We start from the raw sequence: 20,104 nt of genomic DNA, 5'->3' as shown, positions 1-20,104 counted from the left end.
AGATGGTTTCTTCGTAATGCTGTAGTATAGGAGCGAATCGCCATATTGGATTTCAGCCCCATGCGGAGACCCGATCTAGCCCCCCCCCCAAGAAAAATCCTGCGTACGCCACTGGTCCTCAGAGTGCTGATCTGGCGCGAATGCTCAAGATTCCCATCTGCTCTGTGAGCTCACGTCAGGCTCGAAGCGAATTCCCAAAATCGACGCCAAGCTGCTTGACGACGGCATGTGCAGGAAGCGCCCCGAATATCATTCATCCTTCTATCGCCAGTTAAGGTTTCTCCGCTCGATAAGTTCGGTCCCTGAGTGCAGAGATCGCCCGTCCTCATCGTGGCGCCTCCTGGGTTTTCTGCAGTTCAATCGATCACACGCACCATATCATTGAGCCTCGACATCAGAACATTGTCCCCGAAAGAGACCCGCTGTGATCATCTGCTGGGAGAGAGCATTTTCAGAGCAGACGGTAGAACATCTCCTGACACCTATATTCTCTGGAACCGTTCTGATCGCGCACGTACTTTCCGTAACCGCGGGCTCTTACGTCTTCGAGGGCTGCAGTCGAAATTTTCACTTGAGATCACGCGAGTGCGATAATCCAAATCCAGACCGTGAGGTTGTGCTTGAGACGCCTGAAAGAGCCGGACGCTCACTGTTCGAGCGAAGCAACTAACGCACTCATATCAGAGATTTTCGGCGCCATCGGAGCAACCACAACAACGAGATGGTCACCGAAATATGATCTTCCGTGGCGACGAGCCGTTTTTTCTCGGCGGCGACCGGAATATTCCGTCTCGCCTTGCGAATGCGCGGCAGCGGTCGACTTGGTAGTGCCGTCCTTCATGGAGGGTCTGTGAGCGTAAGAATCTTTGGAGGGCTGTGACATTGTGAGTGCGAGCTCCATTGCTCAAACACCGCTCTGGTTTTGAGACCAGATTAGATATCGGGTTTTGCCGAATATCTGCCATAGCTCACAAGTAAGGTAATCATCTCGTATTACATCGTGAATAAAGGAACAGCGAGCGGAACTCTGGTTTCTCGTCTCGAATGGAAGGCCAGATTGCTCTCAGGCCCGGGCTTTAACCGATGATATTCGACCCGTCGCTGAGCTATGAGTCCTTCCGCTTGTCTACTCAAAGGGCGTCGGGACATCCGAGGGCTCGACGATGTTTAAGCTAGTATTCCTGACGGTTATCTGCCGGGAAATCCCCGTGTCGATCTCGAGATCGATGCGCTCACGGTCTTGCTCTACTCCCGACGGTGATTGGCGGCTGCAATTCCCGCTTTGGTCGACCGCTGTCACGGGATGCCCCCGGCAAACGGAGCTTCGCGATTGGAATTTCGACTTTTCCCGCAGAACTTCAATTCCTCCAGAAGAATGAAGCATAGTCGACCCGGGAAAATGACGTACCCTTGTCCCCTGCTCCCCTTCCGGGATCGAGCTCGCGCTCACGACTTTCGTCTGTGCATAGTATCGTGGATCACGATCCGAAGATCGGCACCGTCTCCGAGTCTAATGAATCCGACCCTTAGAGACTCGTATGAGATCAGATCGTCATCCGGAGCTACTTCCGTCACAGCGATTTTTCATAGGGGGAGGGGAATCATCGATGACTCGGACGAAAGGATTTCACTTTGGCACATAGCAGACAGCAGATTCGGCACAACAACGTGTTCTCATGGCCCGGAACCTGTGACGAGTCTGACACCGGGCTTTTCCCGGGATGAGAAGAGCTGCGCCTACCGAGGCGGTAAATCCGTTGAACGCTGAGACTAGCAATAAGAACCATACTCTCACGATGGAAGAGCGGGCGACCTTTGAATATGATCGAGAGCGCTCGGTCGAGAATGATCGGAAACACGACTGAAGCGTGTCCGAGCAGCATAAATATGCCAAATCAACGGTCCACTCTCCGGACTCTGGGTCGGAGCCTTGCACCGCTGAGAGGTCTCTGACTCGAGAACTAGGGTATCTGCTTAGAGCTAACTCGGGAAAAGCTTCTCTGATCGGCAGATTAGACGAATGAGCTAGTCACTTTGAAGAGTCGACAGCGAATCCAAGCAGAAAACAGCAAAATCTGTGGATGAAAACGTCACCTCGAGATGTTCTTGTGGCGAGCCGAGTCGAAGGCACAGGACGAGGTGTCGCCAGACAAGCTCATTACCGGGATCGAATGAGACAGCTATGGGTCGGTGGTCGATACTGTCGCGAGCTCGCAGACGGAGGAACGAGAGATAAGGCCATCCCTCCGAATCGATCTCATTCTATCAAGGACCCGGCGCGGCAGCTTATGCATGACCGCTGGATCATTGCAGGAATTCATCGGTCGCTCTTCGACAATCACAAGCATTGCGTTCTTTCCATAAAAAAAATATCGATTGGTGAGTGTCGATAACGGAGGCTGATCGACGATGCGATGGGTTTTGCCCGTCATCGGAGTACGCGTTTCAGAAACGTTTATTCACAACGTCTGATAGGCTCATGGGAGGATTATAATAATTGTCGGCATGGAACCCGCCGGATTGTCGGCAATGAAGCTGGACGTTGCGCCGTCCGGCGAGTACCCAGCCTTCAGAACAGTATGATTTGAAGCATCCCCGAATCAGGCGTGATAGTGAATGAATGTCCCAGATCGGGTCACGTCCCCCAAATTCATATATGCGAGGCATAAGCCCGGGCTTGGATACTCGTATTGTCGAGGATCACACTCGACCTGAGCTGGGTTAATCCGGCTCTCCGACGCCGGACAGCAGGCCCGACGAGAAGGGAGGTACCGGGACTTTTTTCCCCGGGCCCAGGGTCTCCGGAGGGCCCCCTAGCTCAGGCCTTAGTCAAATGATTCTGTCTGCGTCCTAAATGAAAGGAAACTGAAATGGAGGAATGAAAGGAAACTGCAGCTCTGACCCATTCGTTGCATCACTTTTCTAGTGACAGATCACAGACCATGATCGAGAGAGACCCATGTCCGAATTTCCCCCCGGGCCCAGAATTTCTCTCTGCGGCCCTGCATGATAGTGTCGGGAAGGATCACAAGAGTCGGAAAGGCATCCGAGTGAAGTGAGAGTCCTTTGAAATGTGAGGAGCTACCGTTGGCTCGGTGATACGTTCTTCTGAGAGCGACCCCGACGATTTTTCATTCATTCGAATCGTTTATTCACACTGACTTGACGTTTGTATCATGAGTTGAATACATAAGATAACTATGGGCAGGTAGCCAATCCAGCTTGAATCATACACGGGTGTCTAGAGATGAGCCAGGGTGTTGAACGTAGAGACAGATGCGCACTCTCTTGCGTGGTATCGGTCGTCTTCCGGCTCGTGGAATGTCTTGTTCACGCATGACTTGAGCGAGCCGGTTTAGGGTGGATCGGTGTAGACCGAGCGCTCTCTCGAGGAACGCCGTCTCAATCCCGACGAATTTTATCATTATTATCAGGTACTCTGAGGCTCGGACGGAAGTTCCTCTAATCGAGGGGTCCTTCCGTAACTTTCCTTCATCAGCATCGGATATGGTGCAGTATCACCTCCTCACTGCAGACCGTGTAGCAAGAAATTTCGCTGTAATGAAAGCTTTTTTTCTAATATTCTAGTAGGTCTCCCGAAGACTTAACGGTTAAATAAGCTCGCTACAACGATTATTGATTTCAGCGAATCGCTACTGCTGTCGCCTAGGTTAGTGTTCGTTGGAACGAGATTGTGCTGTCAAATGAAAATATAATTAGCGGCTGATAGGTGACAATGAGAGAGAAAGAAGCGAAGGAAAACCGCCGGCAAGAGGAGAGGGTGCTGCGAATCGCTCGTGCATTGCAGCGTCGGACTTTCCGGGTTTCAGATCAGAACCCCAGAGTCTGAACTCCGGTACGCGATCACCAGTTTGGCGGCCTCCAAGGTCCCTCCTGTCTTGAAATGAACGATGCCCGATAATTATGGGCATCGTTATTCAGGCCACTGTTCCAGCGAGGCCTGAGCGCGGAGCGCCGCGTTCAGGTCAGTGCCACGCTCCATTCCTATCCCGCGCTTTCATTCCACTCCGTGCTCGAATGCTCGCTGCGCTCAAACTCATACCCCGCCGACCCGTGACGTCACCGAATATATGCCCAATAAAACTCGATTTGAAGAAAATTGATGCGGCTCTGAGAAGGCAACTCTTCCTGAGCATGTCGAGACCCAACGCTCAATCGAGAGGAGAGATTCACAACTCCATTCTTCCGAGATGGGGTTCCCGGACACTCTTTCGAAAGCACCTCGGTGAACTGTTTCGTGCATCAATATAACGTATGGACAGCACTCGATTCCAGAGAAATTAGCGGATGTGCCATCGGGGCACGCCTCAAGCGGCCATCGATTCCTGGGGCGCATTGAGCTCGTCCAAAGGGTCCGAATGCACTTTCGATATTGATGCGAGAATTACATCGAGAATTACACTTTTATTCCGGCTCTTGAACGCGGTTCACAGCAACGCGTTCACCTCTCATAGCGCGCGCGGTTCACGTACGCATGTCATCTCTCATCTCCTTCGTGGATATCTAGGGCCCTTGTTCGCCGGTCTACGATGTTGAGAATCACAGGCCACGTCGCGGCCAGATTAAGCCTCCGACCTTTCTGTGGATCTCTCGGCGGTTTTCCTTCATTCTCCCCGGGCTCATCATTGGTTTTCCCTTGGGTTCCCAAGAATAGAGTAGATACCATCCTCGGCTTGCTGAACATGTTTTATTTCAAAACAAATCTGTCTGACTGAGTCTTTCGGATATCGTCCATGCTTTTGTGCAAAGTTCTCTTATATAACACCAGCGATAAAAGCTCACTTTCCATCGAGTGTGAGTTTTCTGATGGTCTCCCTGAATTCATATCCATCTATGTATGCAGATCACAACTGTGTCAACATCAGAAATATATAAGCTCTGCCCTGTCGTAATCCGCTCCAAACCCTCTTCCGATTTCCTACTTAAGAGTATGTGTTCCCGGGATTTGCAATACGCGATGCTGCATAGCTCCACAGATCTTGCCCACTCAGAAGCTTTAGACAGGGCTAGGCCTGCGAGACTTCCGACTCCTTTCTTGGATCCCGGATCTATTATAAAAACGCGGCCCGATCGGGAACACCGAGATGCGAAAACTTAGGGACGCCGGTCGGAATTGCAACCGGGTATGCAAACGTTGAAAACAGTCGATGAAATTAATTTCTCCTGAGCATGCAAAATATACTGTTGAGTGTCCGGGTGCGAGATCTTTCTCAGAATGACCCCGTCTCCCTCTTCCACATATATAAAATTGATTGTACTGACCTCGCCTGCGACGGCCGCGATTATGGCGACGAAACGCTCGTCTCACCCTTGTTCCAGACAAAAACGGTGAGTACTGAGTGTGTATAACGTATCGAGACTCGGCAGGTACAAATGGCTGGACAAGAACTAGACTGTCTCCGAACCTGGACGGGGGAGGTTTCCAATCCGGAACTATAAACTCTATGCGAAAATTTCAGTCTACTTAATCGAGGATTCCGATCCACAACCCGTTTGAGCGCTGAATCCTTCAAGTTTTCAGTAAAATGCATTTCAGTCACCAGTGGAGGGAATATCTTGGTATACTTTGAGCAAGTGAAATCAGGAAGCGTAACCAATTCCGAAATGCATGCTAGGTCCCCGGAGGGAAAACACAGTTTCAGGCTACGTCGACGGAATGAGGAAGGATTCACCGTCCAGCGCGGATTAATTTCACGGCAGTGTACTTCTTCGACGAAGGCCTCTCTTTTCTCTGTAATCGAGGTGAATACGATCATTACAAGGGGGATCAACAGTCATGACGTCGGAATCTTCTCTCTTATGGCGCCCCATAATCGACGAGTCGAGCTCACCTTTTTTCGAGCGTGTGACACAAGGAATGCCAGCGCGCACATGATAGCGAAAAGACCCAAGAATATCCACAGCGAAGCAGCAAACGTCACGTAACTGGCGAGGTCTTCCGTCACGAGTCGTATTTTGAATGCCATATCGTCGTTAACAGTTGCGGAAGTCTCCAGCCAGAATGTGGGCAAATACTGTAGATTGAATTTTTCGAACATTCGGAAATCTGAAAGTATCGAAACGTAAATGACGCAGTTGGGGTGGTGCAGAGGGGATTCTCATTGTACGCAAGCTTCTCGAGTCTCCGAGTCAATTCGAGATGGCACGGATAATAACATCAGATATACTCCCGCAATACTCCCGCAGATGTACTCCCAGGCAAGGCGACAGAGGTCAGGAGCTCGTTTGGAAAGCGTTCGACGCGATGCGTCACAAAATGGAATCGAAATTTACTCACGCTCAAATTTGTCGACAACGACATTCATTTGCATTCTGGCGGACACCCGAACCGGGATCCCCATAACCGGTTCCACATCCATGAAGAATTCATGCAAATCTTCTTCTGGTCTCAGACCTTCCACAGCTGAGATCAATGATGGGTTCGAGTGAAGGAAGTGGGGTAGAGACACTACGAGAGGCGCATCTGCAAGGGAAGCTTCCACGTCACGTCGGTCTGCCGAGAATTTACCGTCACCCGTATAGGGAGGGAATGAAGATCCCCGACTCTAGCGATACTGGATGAAGACATTTATTGTGGTTTGAAATCGGAAACGGACCTCGCTGACACCGATTGATGTCCAGAGCACCATTAGGTGGGCAGAGATATTCTCTTTTAGTCTTCCGGCAGAAACACTTGTTCTCCTCGACATCGTAATCGAAAAGCTTGTCGTCGATGTGGTAGCGCAGAACCTGGTGGTGATAAACATTAGCTTCGGTAATCAGGTCGCAGCGCATCTTGGATACAAGTCAATCATGTGAACAGCGAAATCGCGATCACGTGATTCTGCCAGATCATCAAAGATCGCCGGTTTCCGATATCTTCCTTTGTAACGGGATATTTTCCTCCATCTCATTGACTGCATTGTCGCTGACCTTGATGCCTTTGACGGTCTCGTCTCTCTTGAACTTCAGACTGAGCGATCTACACAGATGCGAAACGAAAAACGTCAATTGTTTGTCCGCACTGATACTGTAAGGCGGCCACATTTCCCCAGTCGTTCCGTTGATGGCGTTGCATGGTGTTTTGAAGCCAGCTGCCTTTTGTTGTCCTTGCCAATTATCAATCGAGCCGTAGTTGTGCATTCCTTTCGATCCCGTGAAAACAGTGTAAAGGCCGTCGTTGCTGTTGTTTCGCTGAGATAAAGGCAAGCGTTTAGTTTCTTGCGGCTGCATCTTCCGACCCAGAGGAATCAGGATTTCAGGGGAGCTCCAGGCCCTGCCACCAGAACTCACATCGATCTGATAGGCAAACCTATCCGTGTGGGACCAGTTCAAAGTTTTCGCGAAGCTCATCATTTCGTCTTGATAGCCCTCGAAGAGAAGCTCCCTGACCTGCCGGAAAGAATCAACGAGTGAGATACTGGCCATTCATATCAGAGGCTAAGAATGCACAAGCAGAGACAAACGTTGATCGAGTGTACCAGGGATTTTACCTTGCGTTTCATGAAGACCGTCTGGTTGTATTTAGCGAACATTTCTTGAAGTCCGTCAGCCATGACTTGTCTCTCGTCGGCTCGGTTCAATCTATTTCTGAAGGCAGCTCCCTTAAAATCGAAGGTCATTTTGAGTGGGTTCCGGATAAAGGACTTTCCGGTTAAACCTTCTCACGTGCGAAAACTCCACGATCCTTCTTCTGTGAGAGTAAATTGTAGGTTTCGAATCTATGACTAGTGTTCGATTTCTCCGAGGAACGGGTTCGACCGGACATTGTGCCGGCTGGAGCCGCTTCGAGCGATTGTCCATGCTTCCCCGATTCCCGGCTCCGGTCAGCATCGAGACGTTCTGCACTGGTCTTGGCGTGATCAAGATCAGGTGGACCAGTCTGAACGCTGAGGATTCTTGTCCGCGACGTGAAATGGATAAGTGGCGTGCCCTTCAACCCATTCAATCATTATCGCTATCTGCTCTGATATGGAGAATCGGATAGGAATATGATCACTATCAAGATGGTTGGTGGCTTGGAACCACAAGAAAACGAGGAGCTCGCCAGATTTGGCTAGGAAGCCCCAGCGGAAGCAACGATCGAAGGATGAGGGAGCTTGATAGATTACCGCGGATAGACACATAATTTTTGAAGAACGATCAATGCATGCGAATCTCGGAAGCTCCACATGAGCAGCCGGGTCGGGAGAGTGATTAGATAAGCGAACTCCGCCGAACGAATGATCGCGCTTGGAAATTCTTCGTCAGCTCTAACGTGCATGGATAATGGCACGATGTGCGCAAACATTCCGATCGAGATTGTCTGCAAGAATTTCGGCGCTTGCCGCTGGTGTCAGCTTACGATTATAGGCACATTCAGTGTGATGACTTCGTCATCGAGATCTCCTTTCGTCAAGTTCGGGAGAAACTCGTACGAAACAACTTGGCGATATGTGACAGTTCCATTGTCGTTGAAGCTCACGTCTTCTTTTTTTCGATATTCCCTGTAATTTAGATTTGATCACAATGTAGCCCCTGCAGTCTACGCACAAGACGGAACCGAGGATGAGGGATCACAAGATCTCTAAAGGAAAATGGATAGATAGGATACAGCTTGCTAACAAACCGCGTGTTTCAGACATAGAGCGCCTCGGATAGGGTCGCGACTTGCGACCGGGACCAACCTGTAGACATACGGGCCGAGCTGCTCCAGGATCGGTTTGACGCCATCCTTCAATATATGCTCGTGGTTCGTATAATTGTAAAGGTACATTTTCACATAGATTGGAATCGGAGCCGCCTCCCAACTCTCGTAGATTTCATTGGCGGGATCGATGATAAGATTCTGTGAATAGTGAAATTCGTCATTATGGGGCCCCTTGGATCGTAAGAGAATATTCCCGGAATATTCCGCCAACGAAAGGATAGGACAGAAAAATATCTATTCCCAAGGGTTTCGAAGAGAGCGAAATCGGGGATCGAATAAGTCGCCGAGGTGGTCGAAACTTTTCGAACGAGGATAGATGCCAAAAGGTCTGGCAGCAGTTTCCTGCGCCGTCTACCAGTCGATGACACACGTCGGCTTACTGAGCAGTCGCCCTTTTCTCACCCTCTCGAAATTCTCATTGGAGTTAATGCGTCGTGAATTTTTCCCTGAAAGCTCTTGGGAGCTGTAATCTCAATCACTCGACTGACTCCCACTGGGGAAGCACGGTCCCGGAGGGAAGAACATTCCCGCACCTTGCCAGGAATAATCTATCGCATCCCGCTGGCTCCGTTGATTCCCATTAGCGAAAAGAATAATAATTCATCGAATCTTGTCAGCACATTGCCTGTTATTCCGCATGCTTTCATCGAGGGAAACAATTCCGAAATTGAGTTGAAAGCCTAAGTTTCTTCGAAACGTGCATCAGGATTTCGCTCGAGAGACGAGAGTATTTCCTCTTTGTCGAACGGATTATGACGCCTCGGCAAGCGCTCGAATGAGAACCATCAAGAGCCGACATGCTGAGCGGACGATTGCTCATAGAGACGCTCAATCATTCATTCCGTCTCGGTACGACATGGTTACCCGATCACCATGTCGAGCCTTATGGCTGATAGACCGGTTTCCGTCGAGGGACTACACGCTTATGGAATTAGGTATGTACATGCTCGATTCCGTGAGAGCTCGGGTCCGAACCCGAGAGAGCGATCGATCCGCGCATTGTTCGCAACGGAGCGCAACGGAGGATGCGAACAGTGCTCCGATCAATGCGTTGTGTTGACAATGGACAATATAAGATTTCCACGCCAGGGAGTACTCCGTGGGGGGCAAATCTCTATCGACGCGTAGTCGAGAGCTCTAGCCGGAGTCGAAGTTGGACAACTCGAGATAGCATGAGCTATCGCCTCGGGGAGCAGTCTCTGCCTGTTTTCATGGAATCTTCCGAACTTTCTCGGATGGCTTGGAAGCGTCACCGCGGTTATGGTCGTTCGTTCTCGGCAGGGCGTTTTCTGCGTAACACGACTCAAGGACATTGTGAAAGTTCCGCCGTCGCGGCGGCAGCGGACGATTTCGCCGCTGGTACGGCGGATGCTGCTTCCGCATTACCAGAACTTACCAATGCTCGTGTCAGCCCGATACGGAGTTCCGTAAAAAAGGCTCATTGAAAAAACAATATCTTAATTAGGTACTCGCAAACTTTATGCTCCTCCGCAGTACTCCGCTGGCGTTTCGTCCTTGCATAGAGTGTTTGCTTTATTCTCAACGAAAGTTGCGATTTTCAAACGAAAGTTAACTTTTTCTCGGAGGCTTCTTCCGAAAGAGAATATCGGGAAGAAACACTTATGCAAATCCATCGAATTCCACTTTCTGGAGGAGCCGATTCGGAACAATTAGGTGAGCTCTCGTGAACAGGAACGAGGATCCAGCGCAGACATTAGGAATTTTCCCCGCGGTGCGTTTTCCTCGTTCGCTGTTGCGGGATAGAGCGGGGAATTAGTTCTTCTTCCTTGAACGAATAGCTTCTGTCGAACTCTTCCGTCGCAGCAGTCGCGAATTCGCGAAGAGGAGCCGCTGCTCTGGAACGTTTCGTGTCGGATTCTCTACCCGAGAAGCTTCGAAAGATAGTTTGTGCCGGGAGATGTAATTGATTAGCTTGTCAGTCACGACGGATCTACGCAACTCTTTAGGACGGGTTTTCCGCCAGCACAAGATTTCATGAGATGATCTGATATGACAACAAAGCTTCGAGGAAGCCCATCGACCCGGTCGATCCGTTCTCACGAATTTCAAAAGTCGAGATCTGCACCGAAAATCGAGAACTTCCCTCGAGGACTCTGCTACAGAAAGGTCTTTAATCATATCAGAGAGCGAATGAATTCTAGGGAGCGGCAAGTTCGCAGCTCAGAAGGCAGGCCAGAGGTGCACTGCTAGCAGAAGATCAATAATTATGACTTTTCGCTCGGAGCTATCCAACATTCGAATGCGTTGGAGTCACACATCAGAAAATCCGAGCAGATGGGAAAGCATCCAATCAAGCCGAACTCTTTGTGAATCTCGCTCCCACGATCTGCTCCGCGCGGAGATCCCTCTATCCCGTTCCGATACATAGCGTGGATCGAGAGTGCTTCTCGCCAGAGCGACCGTTCTAGAGGTTATTGGCCTTTCGCGAAAGCGATCCGGACGATGCATGGACGGAATCGAGCGATCAGAGACCGCGTGACGATTCCGCGATCCTTTCCGAGCAATGTACGAGTAGAAATGAGCGAATCCCTACGACGATACTCACAGCTTTGACTTGTTGTTCCAGGATTGGCGGGAACGTTGCATACGACACCAATCCTATAATGCACATCAACAGACCCGCGCACACGGAGACGACGATTTTAGTCAACGGGGTGCATCTCTGTCGATCTGGTGGAGGCGATCCCGCTTCGACCATGGTGAGGCTTGATCACAATTCACCGATGAGGATCCACAGCTGCGCGAGCAAGTTTCTCCCACTGTTGACATATCACTCCATGCTTGTCCGGAGGAACTCGATCATCGAGCTGTTGACTTTCAAATCAGGCAGCGAAGCGATCGATCGACCAGCCGAGCAGAAAAGCAACCGATAACCCGATCACCTGAGTGATCCAGAGTGACTAATCGAACGGACAGTTCGTCGAGGGACAGACTCACCAACTCAGTCGGTGAAGGACTGTTCGAAGGTCTGAGTAACCGGCTAGGGGCTAGAACAATATTGCCAAGCCAAGAACACAGCTCTCTTTCGCACTGCTGTCATCGGTAGCTGAGGGGACCGACTCGATTGACAAGGATGTCGCTTGCTGCCGCAATTGCCGCTCTCGCCACCACTGGCGATACCGGATTGCGTTGAGGCACGAGCGGTTTCGGTGGTCGACAACGATGTTGTCCAGGTACTACTCCGTTTGCGGCACTCTTCTCTTGAAGACGTTCGCAGACGCATCAAGTGCGCTATCTACTTCTCGAGTGGATCTTCCGCTCTGGCAGCAATTCCTTGGATTCTGCGAGCAACGTCTCCAGCAAGCTCCGGTGGCAGCAGAGACAGCACTGCTGCAGCAGTGGTGGCGGAGGCGGCAGCAGCAGCTGATATTATAATCACGCACACATTACGCTCGATGGGAGCGGCGATGGAAACGAGCGAGCTGCATCAAACCGCGAGTAGCAGGGAGGAGGACCGCACTCTTTCTTCCCTTCTGTTATGTGCATGTGCTCAATGTTGTCGTTGGAGTGGATTGCGACGCCGCGCCGTCATCATCGAGTCCCCGTTGTTGTCGCCGTCATGTTGGAAGTGAGTGTAACACGGCGATCTCTCCCTCCTTTCCCGGCTGCTGCCGCTGCTGGCGACCGTACAGCACCCACCGCTGCTGCTCCTCCCCCTCTTCCCGCTCGCGCTAACTCTCTTCCGATGAACGCATTTCTGTTTACTGGGGACTCCGGGCGTTCGCGACCTCTCCGCGCACTTCGGATGCCCGGACGTGTTGTTGATAGAAATGATGAAAATTTCGCGCTCGTGCACGAGGATGTCCACTGGTGGACTTCAGTCGAGGCTTTCCGTGTCGAGTGCCGGCCTGGGTGTGGAAGAAACAGAAGAATCGAGAAACGAAGCAGCCGGGCGTCCGCGCGGATCAGGGAATGTCGGTTCTGGAAGTCATAGAGAATTTCGACGGTTTCAACTCGGAATGCCAACACGACAAGCAGCTCTTCCATCTCGGTGGCGCCAAGAGATGCTATCTGTGTTTGTTGGACAGGATTGTGAGACAGCCACCAACGGTGTTGACATACTTCGATCTCGTCTTCCTTGAGAACGCACTGGAGCTGGATGACAAACTGCACGAGCTCCTTCGCGGTTGTCATCGCGACGGCGCGCCTGACTCATTCTGCCTGGCTCAGGTAATGTGGGACACTCTGACATGCTGTCCCAAGCGGGACCTTCGGTCGTGTTCTGCGATTTTGAGCGTCTCCGCCAAGGTCCTCGTTCGGCTCATGAGGTTCATACCCGCAACGAGGTGCGCGGAACTCTCCCGCAGCATCCTCGTCAGCCTGTCCGGTGTCCCCGTCCCGTGCAGGGAAGATGTTATATCGGCGGTCGTCGAATGCGTTCGCGTCAATCCGGACTTATCGAACGGCTTGCGGAATGAGACCCTTCTGCTCCGGGAGAGCTCGCCGAACAGTTTCCAAACACTGATGCTGACCACACAAATTCTTAAATTCGCCGAAGAAGTCTCGATCACGCAAGCAAGAACTTATGCTGACAGCTGTGTGAACATTTTGTTGAACGCCTCTGAAGATGATTTACGGTGGAAATGTCTGGCCGCTTCCGGCCTCGAGCTTGTGTCCAAAAAACACCCCGAGGCTCTCGAGCAAGTCCCAAACCAAACATTGTACAGCTTATTCGAACGCTTGGACTCCTTCGAAAAAGCGGTAGCCGAAAAACTGTGTAACGCCTTCGCGTCGTCGAACATGGATTCGGGGAGTATGCGGGAGAAATGCCTCGACAAAATTTTCGCCGATTGCCTCCTCACCTGCCGGAGAGACTCGGTGCTCGAGATCGTTCTCGATAGCTTGATCGCGAGCGGGCGACAATTCCTCGAGCACATTTGTGCGAACATCAACACCCTGCTACAGTCGCTTCTCTCGCTGCTCGACACTCGGTCTGCCAATCGACAGATCGCTGGAAAAGTTTTCGACTTGATGAGGGCACTGTTCTCTGTGGAGCGCACTTGTCTCATAAATGAGCTGCTCGTGGCGAAAGTGTTGCACCATTGTGCCCGAACTTACGATGACAGCTCCGGAGTGCTGTTGGGTGCGCGACGCTGTCTCGTCCTGTTTCTGAACGGTGGCCATCTCCCGAACAAGACAGACTTCGCAGAAGCCAAGAACGCAATTTTCAAATGCTTTTCTGGGAATTACGACGATGAACTTCCTCTTCCGGACCTTTTGCGAGCCCTATTCACTTTCATTGAGACATTTTCTCCGACTGAGAGCGAACACGTTGAGCAGACTCTGTTCTTTTCTACTTTACTGAGAGTACTCGTGCCCTATATCGTCGACAACCTGAGCCGAAGACAATGGGAAGAGGCGGATAGCCTACCGCGCTTGCTGAAAATTGTCGTCAGAGCTGTCGATCATCTGAGAAACTATGACCATCGAAACAATCTGCAAAGTACCCTGGAAGCTTGCCTGCCCCATTTATGGCCTTTGATCAAGTCTTCAAGACGGAATCCCGACGTTCAGAGACTGCTTACCTTCTTTGTGTTCATCGTCGGCGGACACGAAGAGGATGAAGATTTTGAGATTATTGAGGCGGGTTTCCGACATTGGGACGAGGAGAAGCCGCTCCCCGAAACCCTCTACGTAAGACTGTCTCTCTGCCACTTGGATCGGGATGGAAGAATCGACGCCAGGTCAATCGGAGTGAACCTCGGAATTCTATCCTCTGCCTGCCGAGTATGGTCTCCAACTGTGCGGGGGAATCTATTTGAAAATATTTTCCGCTTTTCCCTCCGAGAAATGGGACGGAACGAACAGATCGAGCTGCACAGAATGCAGCTCAGATTCTCATCGCGACCGGTTGACGCGAAGTACCTCACCGAATTTCCAAACCTCATCGACGATTTGATGACTTCCAGAGAGTTGAGATTACACGCTCGGAAGGCTCTGATAAAACTCTGCGAAGACCAAAACCTCGACGTTCTTCGATACGTCCTCGGAACTCATCATCAGTGGAGAGAGTTCGTTGTACACAGCGTTCTTGCTAGTCATGACCAGGATAAGCGAAACGAATCGTTCCGGAGACTTTTCTCGTCCGAGGAGCCCATTCCACAGTTTGTAGTAGGGTCTCTCGTATCGCTCGCTGGGACGTTTTTGGAAAACGGATCTCCCCTCGTTTCCCGAGCACTCGAGGTAATCCTGATGGCTTTGAAGACACCTCTGGATTTGGGAGACTCGGAGAATGTGCGGCCGGATCTCGAAACGCTCCTATACCGCCTTTGTACGCGAGTGGAGGAGGATAGCGGCGATGACATGGCCTTAACGGCGTCCTTGCTAGTTTCGTTTTCCGGATCAAGCTGCGGAGGCACTCGGCACGAGCTCATAGAGAATATCGCGAACGCAACTCCTCTGCTGCCGAAGCTCGTGAAAGCTAGCCTGTCCGATTCGGTCGAGCTCTTGCTGTTTGTCTCGCAGGTGACACCGCTCGAACGAATAGTTATCCCCTCTTGCGAATTGAAAGAGTTGATCGAGAACAGCGGAACGCCACCGAAAATCAGACGTGCGGCTCTCCTCGTGATGAGCCAGGCGGTGGATTCGAAATCAACCTCCATTGTCCTAGACTCGGCGTTCTCGCCTGACGAGCTGCTGGCCATAACAGATGATCTCTTGCTGCATCCACTATTCGAAAATGAAGCTCTCGAGCTTTGGTCTGTCATCCGTAAGAACTCACCCGATCCGGCTCTAGCTACAATCATAAGAGAGCGGATCCGGATGGCATTAATTTCCGATGATTTCTACTCATCCCGAGTAACCCTCGTACTGCTGAACCACTTCCGCAGTTCGGCGAAGTGCCGCGAATCAATTAGAGGATTGCTGCCGTATCTCAGAGAATGGACGAAGAGATTCGCCGCGAACAGACAGAGCTCTTAGATAGAAAATCAAAAGCCGCATGTCGAGCGTGACGAGATCCACGACTCCTGAATTGGAGGGACTGCGGTCCATGAGGTCGGACCTCGAAGAGTTGACCGTAACCGCCTCGATATTTTTAAAATTCTGTCGCTACAGCTGTGCTTAATCCTGGAGAGTTCCAGGATTCATCCTCTCCATCAGCCTGCGGAATACTCCGATGGGTGTTTTTATAGGATGAATCGCTTTGTGCGGAATTAAGTGCTGATTGTGGCATTCATTCGTCCACAGAAGAGCAGGGACACTGCTTCGGTGTACGGAAAACAAATCACCGGGGCGAGTTTCGATAGCGACTCCTTCTGAGGGCGTCGATCGGGATTCCGCCGGAGGAAAGGTTTCTGATTTCAAAATAAAACACTGTCGAGAGATGCCGCATGTCGCATGCCGGAGGGGATGCAGTTTTTTTCATACTGCTGGCTTTCGACATCTTTCATGCCGTTGATGACACGTCGAATTCATAAAGTCGCCATAAGGGGTGCCATGACAGGCACGGCGAAATGTCGTATCACTGCGAATCGGGCGATTCCATCCACATCCACAGAGTCATTGGCTTCCGATCCCCCGAGAAACCGGAAGGCGGTGACTCATGTTCTCTGACAATTTCGATTTGATGTCTCACGGTTTGAAATTTTCGGTCGGAGAATCTTCTCCCGACGAAGAATATGCCGTGATAGTTCGCTCCGCTAGAAGATTGATGATCGCGAGGGTCTCTGTGTGACATGTTTCGATAATCGAATGAGCCCTTCAAGCTCAGGGAAGAAAGTCAAAACTTCCAGTCAACGCTGATCGCTTGTCTTGCAGAATGAAGTCTCGCAGTCGTTATTCGGTTATAGACTTTCTTGCCGTTGAAGTGATTTCCTCGAATAGTGAACTTATGCAATCGCTCCAATATCTTCCCCGAAAGTGACACTCCACAGCGGAATTTTATCGCCAAACATCGTGCCTCTTGGATTCCATATCAGTCACTCGAAAAATGTTTCATTGTGCGGTCGGTCGAATCCACGCGGCTCCGGTTACTGATTGTCATGGCGACGTGGTGTTTTTCCATGCACGCCCGCGCGCGCGGTCTAGATCTGATGGTTTGAGTTTCCTCATCTTGCTTCATGGAGCTCCCTCCATCCTCTTCAGACAGGAATTTCTGTTCGCCGATCCCTGAGTAGGGAAGTGAGGCTCTCGGAGCAGGCAGCGTGGGATACCTCGAAAAACGCAAAATCTCCCAAACCCCAGCGATCTGGTTTCGGATTCCCAGAATGACCTCGACCATGGGACCTTCACTCACAGAAATCATCTATACATGCAAGGAATTTCGGGAGGACTCAGCTCCGACCATTCGAGCTCACAGAGCAAAATGAAAATATCCGTTGGGAGACGAACGGCAAGAATAAAAAATAGTCATCGAGATTCATCAGAGATGCCCCTGGAGCGTCGTGTTTAAGAGTCTCCTCCTCCGGATAAGAGATTCGATACTGTTCTCGAGCAGAATCAAATATCGAGGATCTGACACTTGACAGTCGACAGCCTATGCTGTCGAGAGCTCTCCCGGTCGGCATCGGTTCGCCGTGTCCTCTCGCGGGAAACGTTGGGGTTCCCGTGGACTCGCACCGCGAGATGTCAGCAAGACTTTCCGCGAGGGAAGCCGTGAGGATGTTCTCGGAGTTCCTCGACAGATTTCCCGCAAGCAAGGTCCGACACCGAAATACGACAGGTAGAATATCGAGATACCAGGAAATCCCGATCAGTCTCAGCACAAACGGTTCAGACGACCCCAATGCGAAATGACAATCATGTGCGAGGTGAGGCGGCTCCATAGGTACAAGGATGAGCGGGCCGCCCCTCTGATCATTGGGAAGCGTTCCGATACACGAGTGCTATAACCTAATCCGTTACAGATTGTTTCTGCCCCCCTTGCTTGCGGCTGTGTGGAGTATTATCTTCGCCGTGGGCCCCCCGATCCGCACCAGGAGCCCCGTCAAGCTCGGAGCCCCGGAGTCGTAATGAACTTATCATTCGAGTGCAGCGACGGACTTTTTCGTCGGAGTCGCTGACCTGTGATCGGAATCGCCGAGCACAGCAAGACATCCCGCTATGTATTCTCGAGAATTATCTTCGAGGGTCGACGTCCACTTGAGAAAGCTCATGAATTGGTACGATGGGGACGCTTCTGTTAGTCGCTGCGATAAGGTCGTACCTTCTCCTCGCGGAGATGCTATGAACAATCGGACTGACAATCCCGCGATTACCTCTTCACCTGAAGGGAGACCACAGGAGGGCGCTTTGAAGTGTCAGGGTCTGATCGCAGCGGGATACTCTTCCATGAATTGCCGAATGCCGTACCGAGAACGACACCGGGTGAATATTCACGATCTCCGCCGGCATTTTGTGAAGACGGATTTCGGTCAGAGAATTCTCTTGTAGTCTCTTGATGTTTACGATGATATCGGTAGTGGGGTTCTGCGGAATTCAGAAATTCTCACAACTCCCGGAGCGGTAGAGTGCGAGCTGCACAGAGTACAACACAGGTGACATTCCTTGGTGAAGACAGGGAAATTCGCTTCCCGTGAAGGATGTTCTTCCAGATATGTACTTCCAGATCCAAGATATCTGGCCACCCATGTTCCTCGGTCTATACCGCTCGACAGAATGCATCGAGCTTCCGCAAAGGACCTCGAGACTCTAGAGGTTTGGTACACTGTGAGAGTCACCAAGTTTTTTTTTTCAAATAACAGCAAACATCCCTCGAGAAGGAGAGCCACGGACTGTCTGGGAGAATTAGGGAGAAGTAACACAGCGCTGAAAAGGTCCAAACTAAACAAACTCAGGGTCGGCCTGACCAGGCTATAGATTCTCTCGCCAAGAACCTGCAGTCGCAGTTTCTCCTCCATCATGAGTTTTATCGGCGCTCAGAGAGGAGTTTCATCGAACGCCGTAGGGCAAGCCCCAGCAGCTAGCAGATTGGAAAACATTCCTCGGCGGAAAAAGCTCACATTTTGATTTCAACGACAAAGTTTCACTTCCCCATACTTGCTGTGTTCTCGTCCAACAAGAAACTCAGTAGACTCGGTAGAAGCAACAATCAATTTTCGGAAAAGCCGAAGGAAGAGCTTGAATGGAGCACACGTTCCCTTTTGTTCAGGCGTGCACCAGGTCGATTTTAGGGACCGGTGTATGAATATTCATCGACCGCCTATGAGATTTACCGAGCCCCGTTCCACAGCCCGCGAATTCCCCGAGAGATACCGCCATTGGGAGAGGGAAAACATCCCCGAGGATCGAGTCCACCTTGGAAGCTGTCGCAATGCGTTCGGAGGAATTCGCAACAATTACCATTCCTTCGGCATCTAATCGGCATCCTTACGCGACGGGACTCGTGAGTTCGGTCGAAAATCGTAGCGGACTGGAAAATCGTAGCGTGTTTCCAAGGATTTCCCGAGGTACGACCATTGAACGCACCCGCCACAGTTTTATCAGTTTCTAATATGTGCTCAAATTGCGTGAAACAAACAGGACCCTCATGGTCCCGGTCATACTCCACCATGTTATCTCCTTGGAGTCCACGAATCGAGGCTGAGACAACAAAGAGTTTGTTGTCAGCCTCGGGCGTCCATTCAATGGCGGGAGGCAATGCGTCGCGAATTTAGCCGTGATTGTTCAAGTATTTATTTGTCGGGCCGGACTCGAATCGTTTGTTTGTTTTGTTCGCCTGAACTTATCGGGCCAAGTAGAAATACTCTCCTAAGGAGAATCCCTTCCGATGAAATTTCTCAGCCGAATGAGGCCGATCAAAAAGTTCTCCCAGGATGGCATGGTATCTCTCACACTCCCTGACTGAGTGAGAGTCACCAAAGGAACCTCCGAGCAGAATCTTCGGTAGCGCTCCCACACTCAATTCGAGAATTCGTGAGCGGGATTAGAACCTCGGAGTCGAAGGCCGATGGTGGGAAGTAAGCTTTTGCCGTTTGCGGAAAGAATGCACGTCGATTTTTTGAGTGGAATCTAGCACAATGGAATGTCCGCATCAAGCTCGCAGGATGAACGGCATGCGACGAGGTTGTGTCCGCTCATTCAGTGCAACTCATGACGCTCCTCCCAGGATAGATCCTGGCGTAGAATTAGAGAAGTTTCCCGCGGAACGACGTGCAGGTAACGGAGAGCGCAGATCCATAGCTCAACTTTGAAGATGATGATGTACTCCCTCGATCGGATCAGAAGACGGCTCACGACGATGAGACTCATTCGAGCCTTGCCAGTGCTGATTAAGGCGTCATCTGACAAGCTCCTAAGCTCCTGGTAGAGATGGATGGGTGCTCCACAGGGGATCCTATATCGTGTTTCCTATTTTCATTCAGGATATGCAGTATCCTAGGGGATTCCCGGCTGACGCCAACAGCACCGAATATATCCTGCAGATTTTTCACTTTTTCTATCGCGAACTCCCCA

General features: G+C 51.0%; 2 protein-coding genes across 2 annotated transcripts in view; both read right to left on the bottom strand.

Annotated features, from left to right (window-relative positions):
- The window catches only part of LOC100907279 (sodium-dependent glucose transporter 1A), a 7,009-nt gene extending 4,817 nt beyond the window's left edge, over positions 1-2,192 (bottom strand). The window contains exon 1 of the mRNA XM_003742760.2: positions 2,095-2,192. The gene's annotated coding sequence lies outside the window, so the exon portion shown is untranslated. The remainder of the gene's footprint in view (positions 1-2,094) is intronic.
- Positions 2,193-4,699: 2,507 nt separating this feature from the next.
- LOC100901494 (protein croquemort) lies at positions 4,700-11,979 on the bottom strand. Its single transcript, XM_003742800.2, has 10 exons — positions 11,256-11,979; positions 8,667-8,827; positions 8,345-8,486; positions 7,494-7,604; positions 7,294-7,392; positions 6,934-7,194; positions 6,618-6,750; positions 6,299-6,484; positions 5,853-6,067; positions 4,700-5,752 (listed from the first exon to the last, which is right to left on the bottom strand). The coding sequence occupies exons 1-10, from the start codon at positions 11,406-11,408 to the stop codon at positions 5,690-5,692; spliced, it is 1,524 nt and encodes a 507-aa protein (XP_003742848.1). The 5' UTR covers positions 11,409-11,979; the 3' UTR covers positions 4,700-5,689.
- Positions 11,980-20,104: the final 8,125 nt, after the last annotated feature.

This window comes from Galendromus occidentalis, unplaced genomic scaffold (genome assembly GCF_000255335.2).
Source record: "Galendromus occidentalis unplaced genomic scaffold, Mocc_1.1 scf7180000077431, whole genome shotgun sequence".
Taxonomy (NCBI): domain Eukaryota; kingdom Metazoa; phylum Arthropoda; class Arachnida; order Mesostigmata; family Phytoseiidae; genus Galendromus; species Galendromus occidentalis.
The sequence above is the reverse complement of the archived record's forward strand: the minus strand, read 5'-3'. Positions and strand labels throughout refer to the sequence as shown.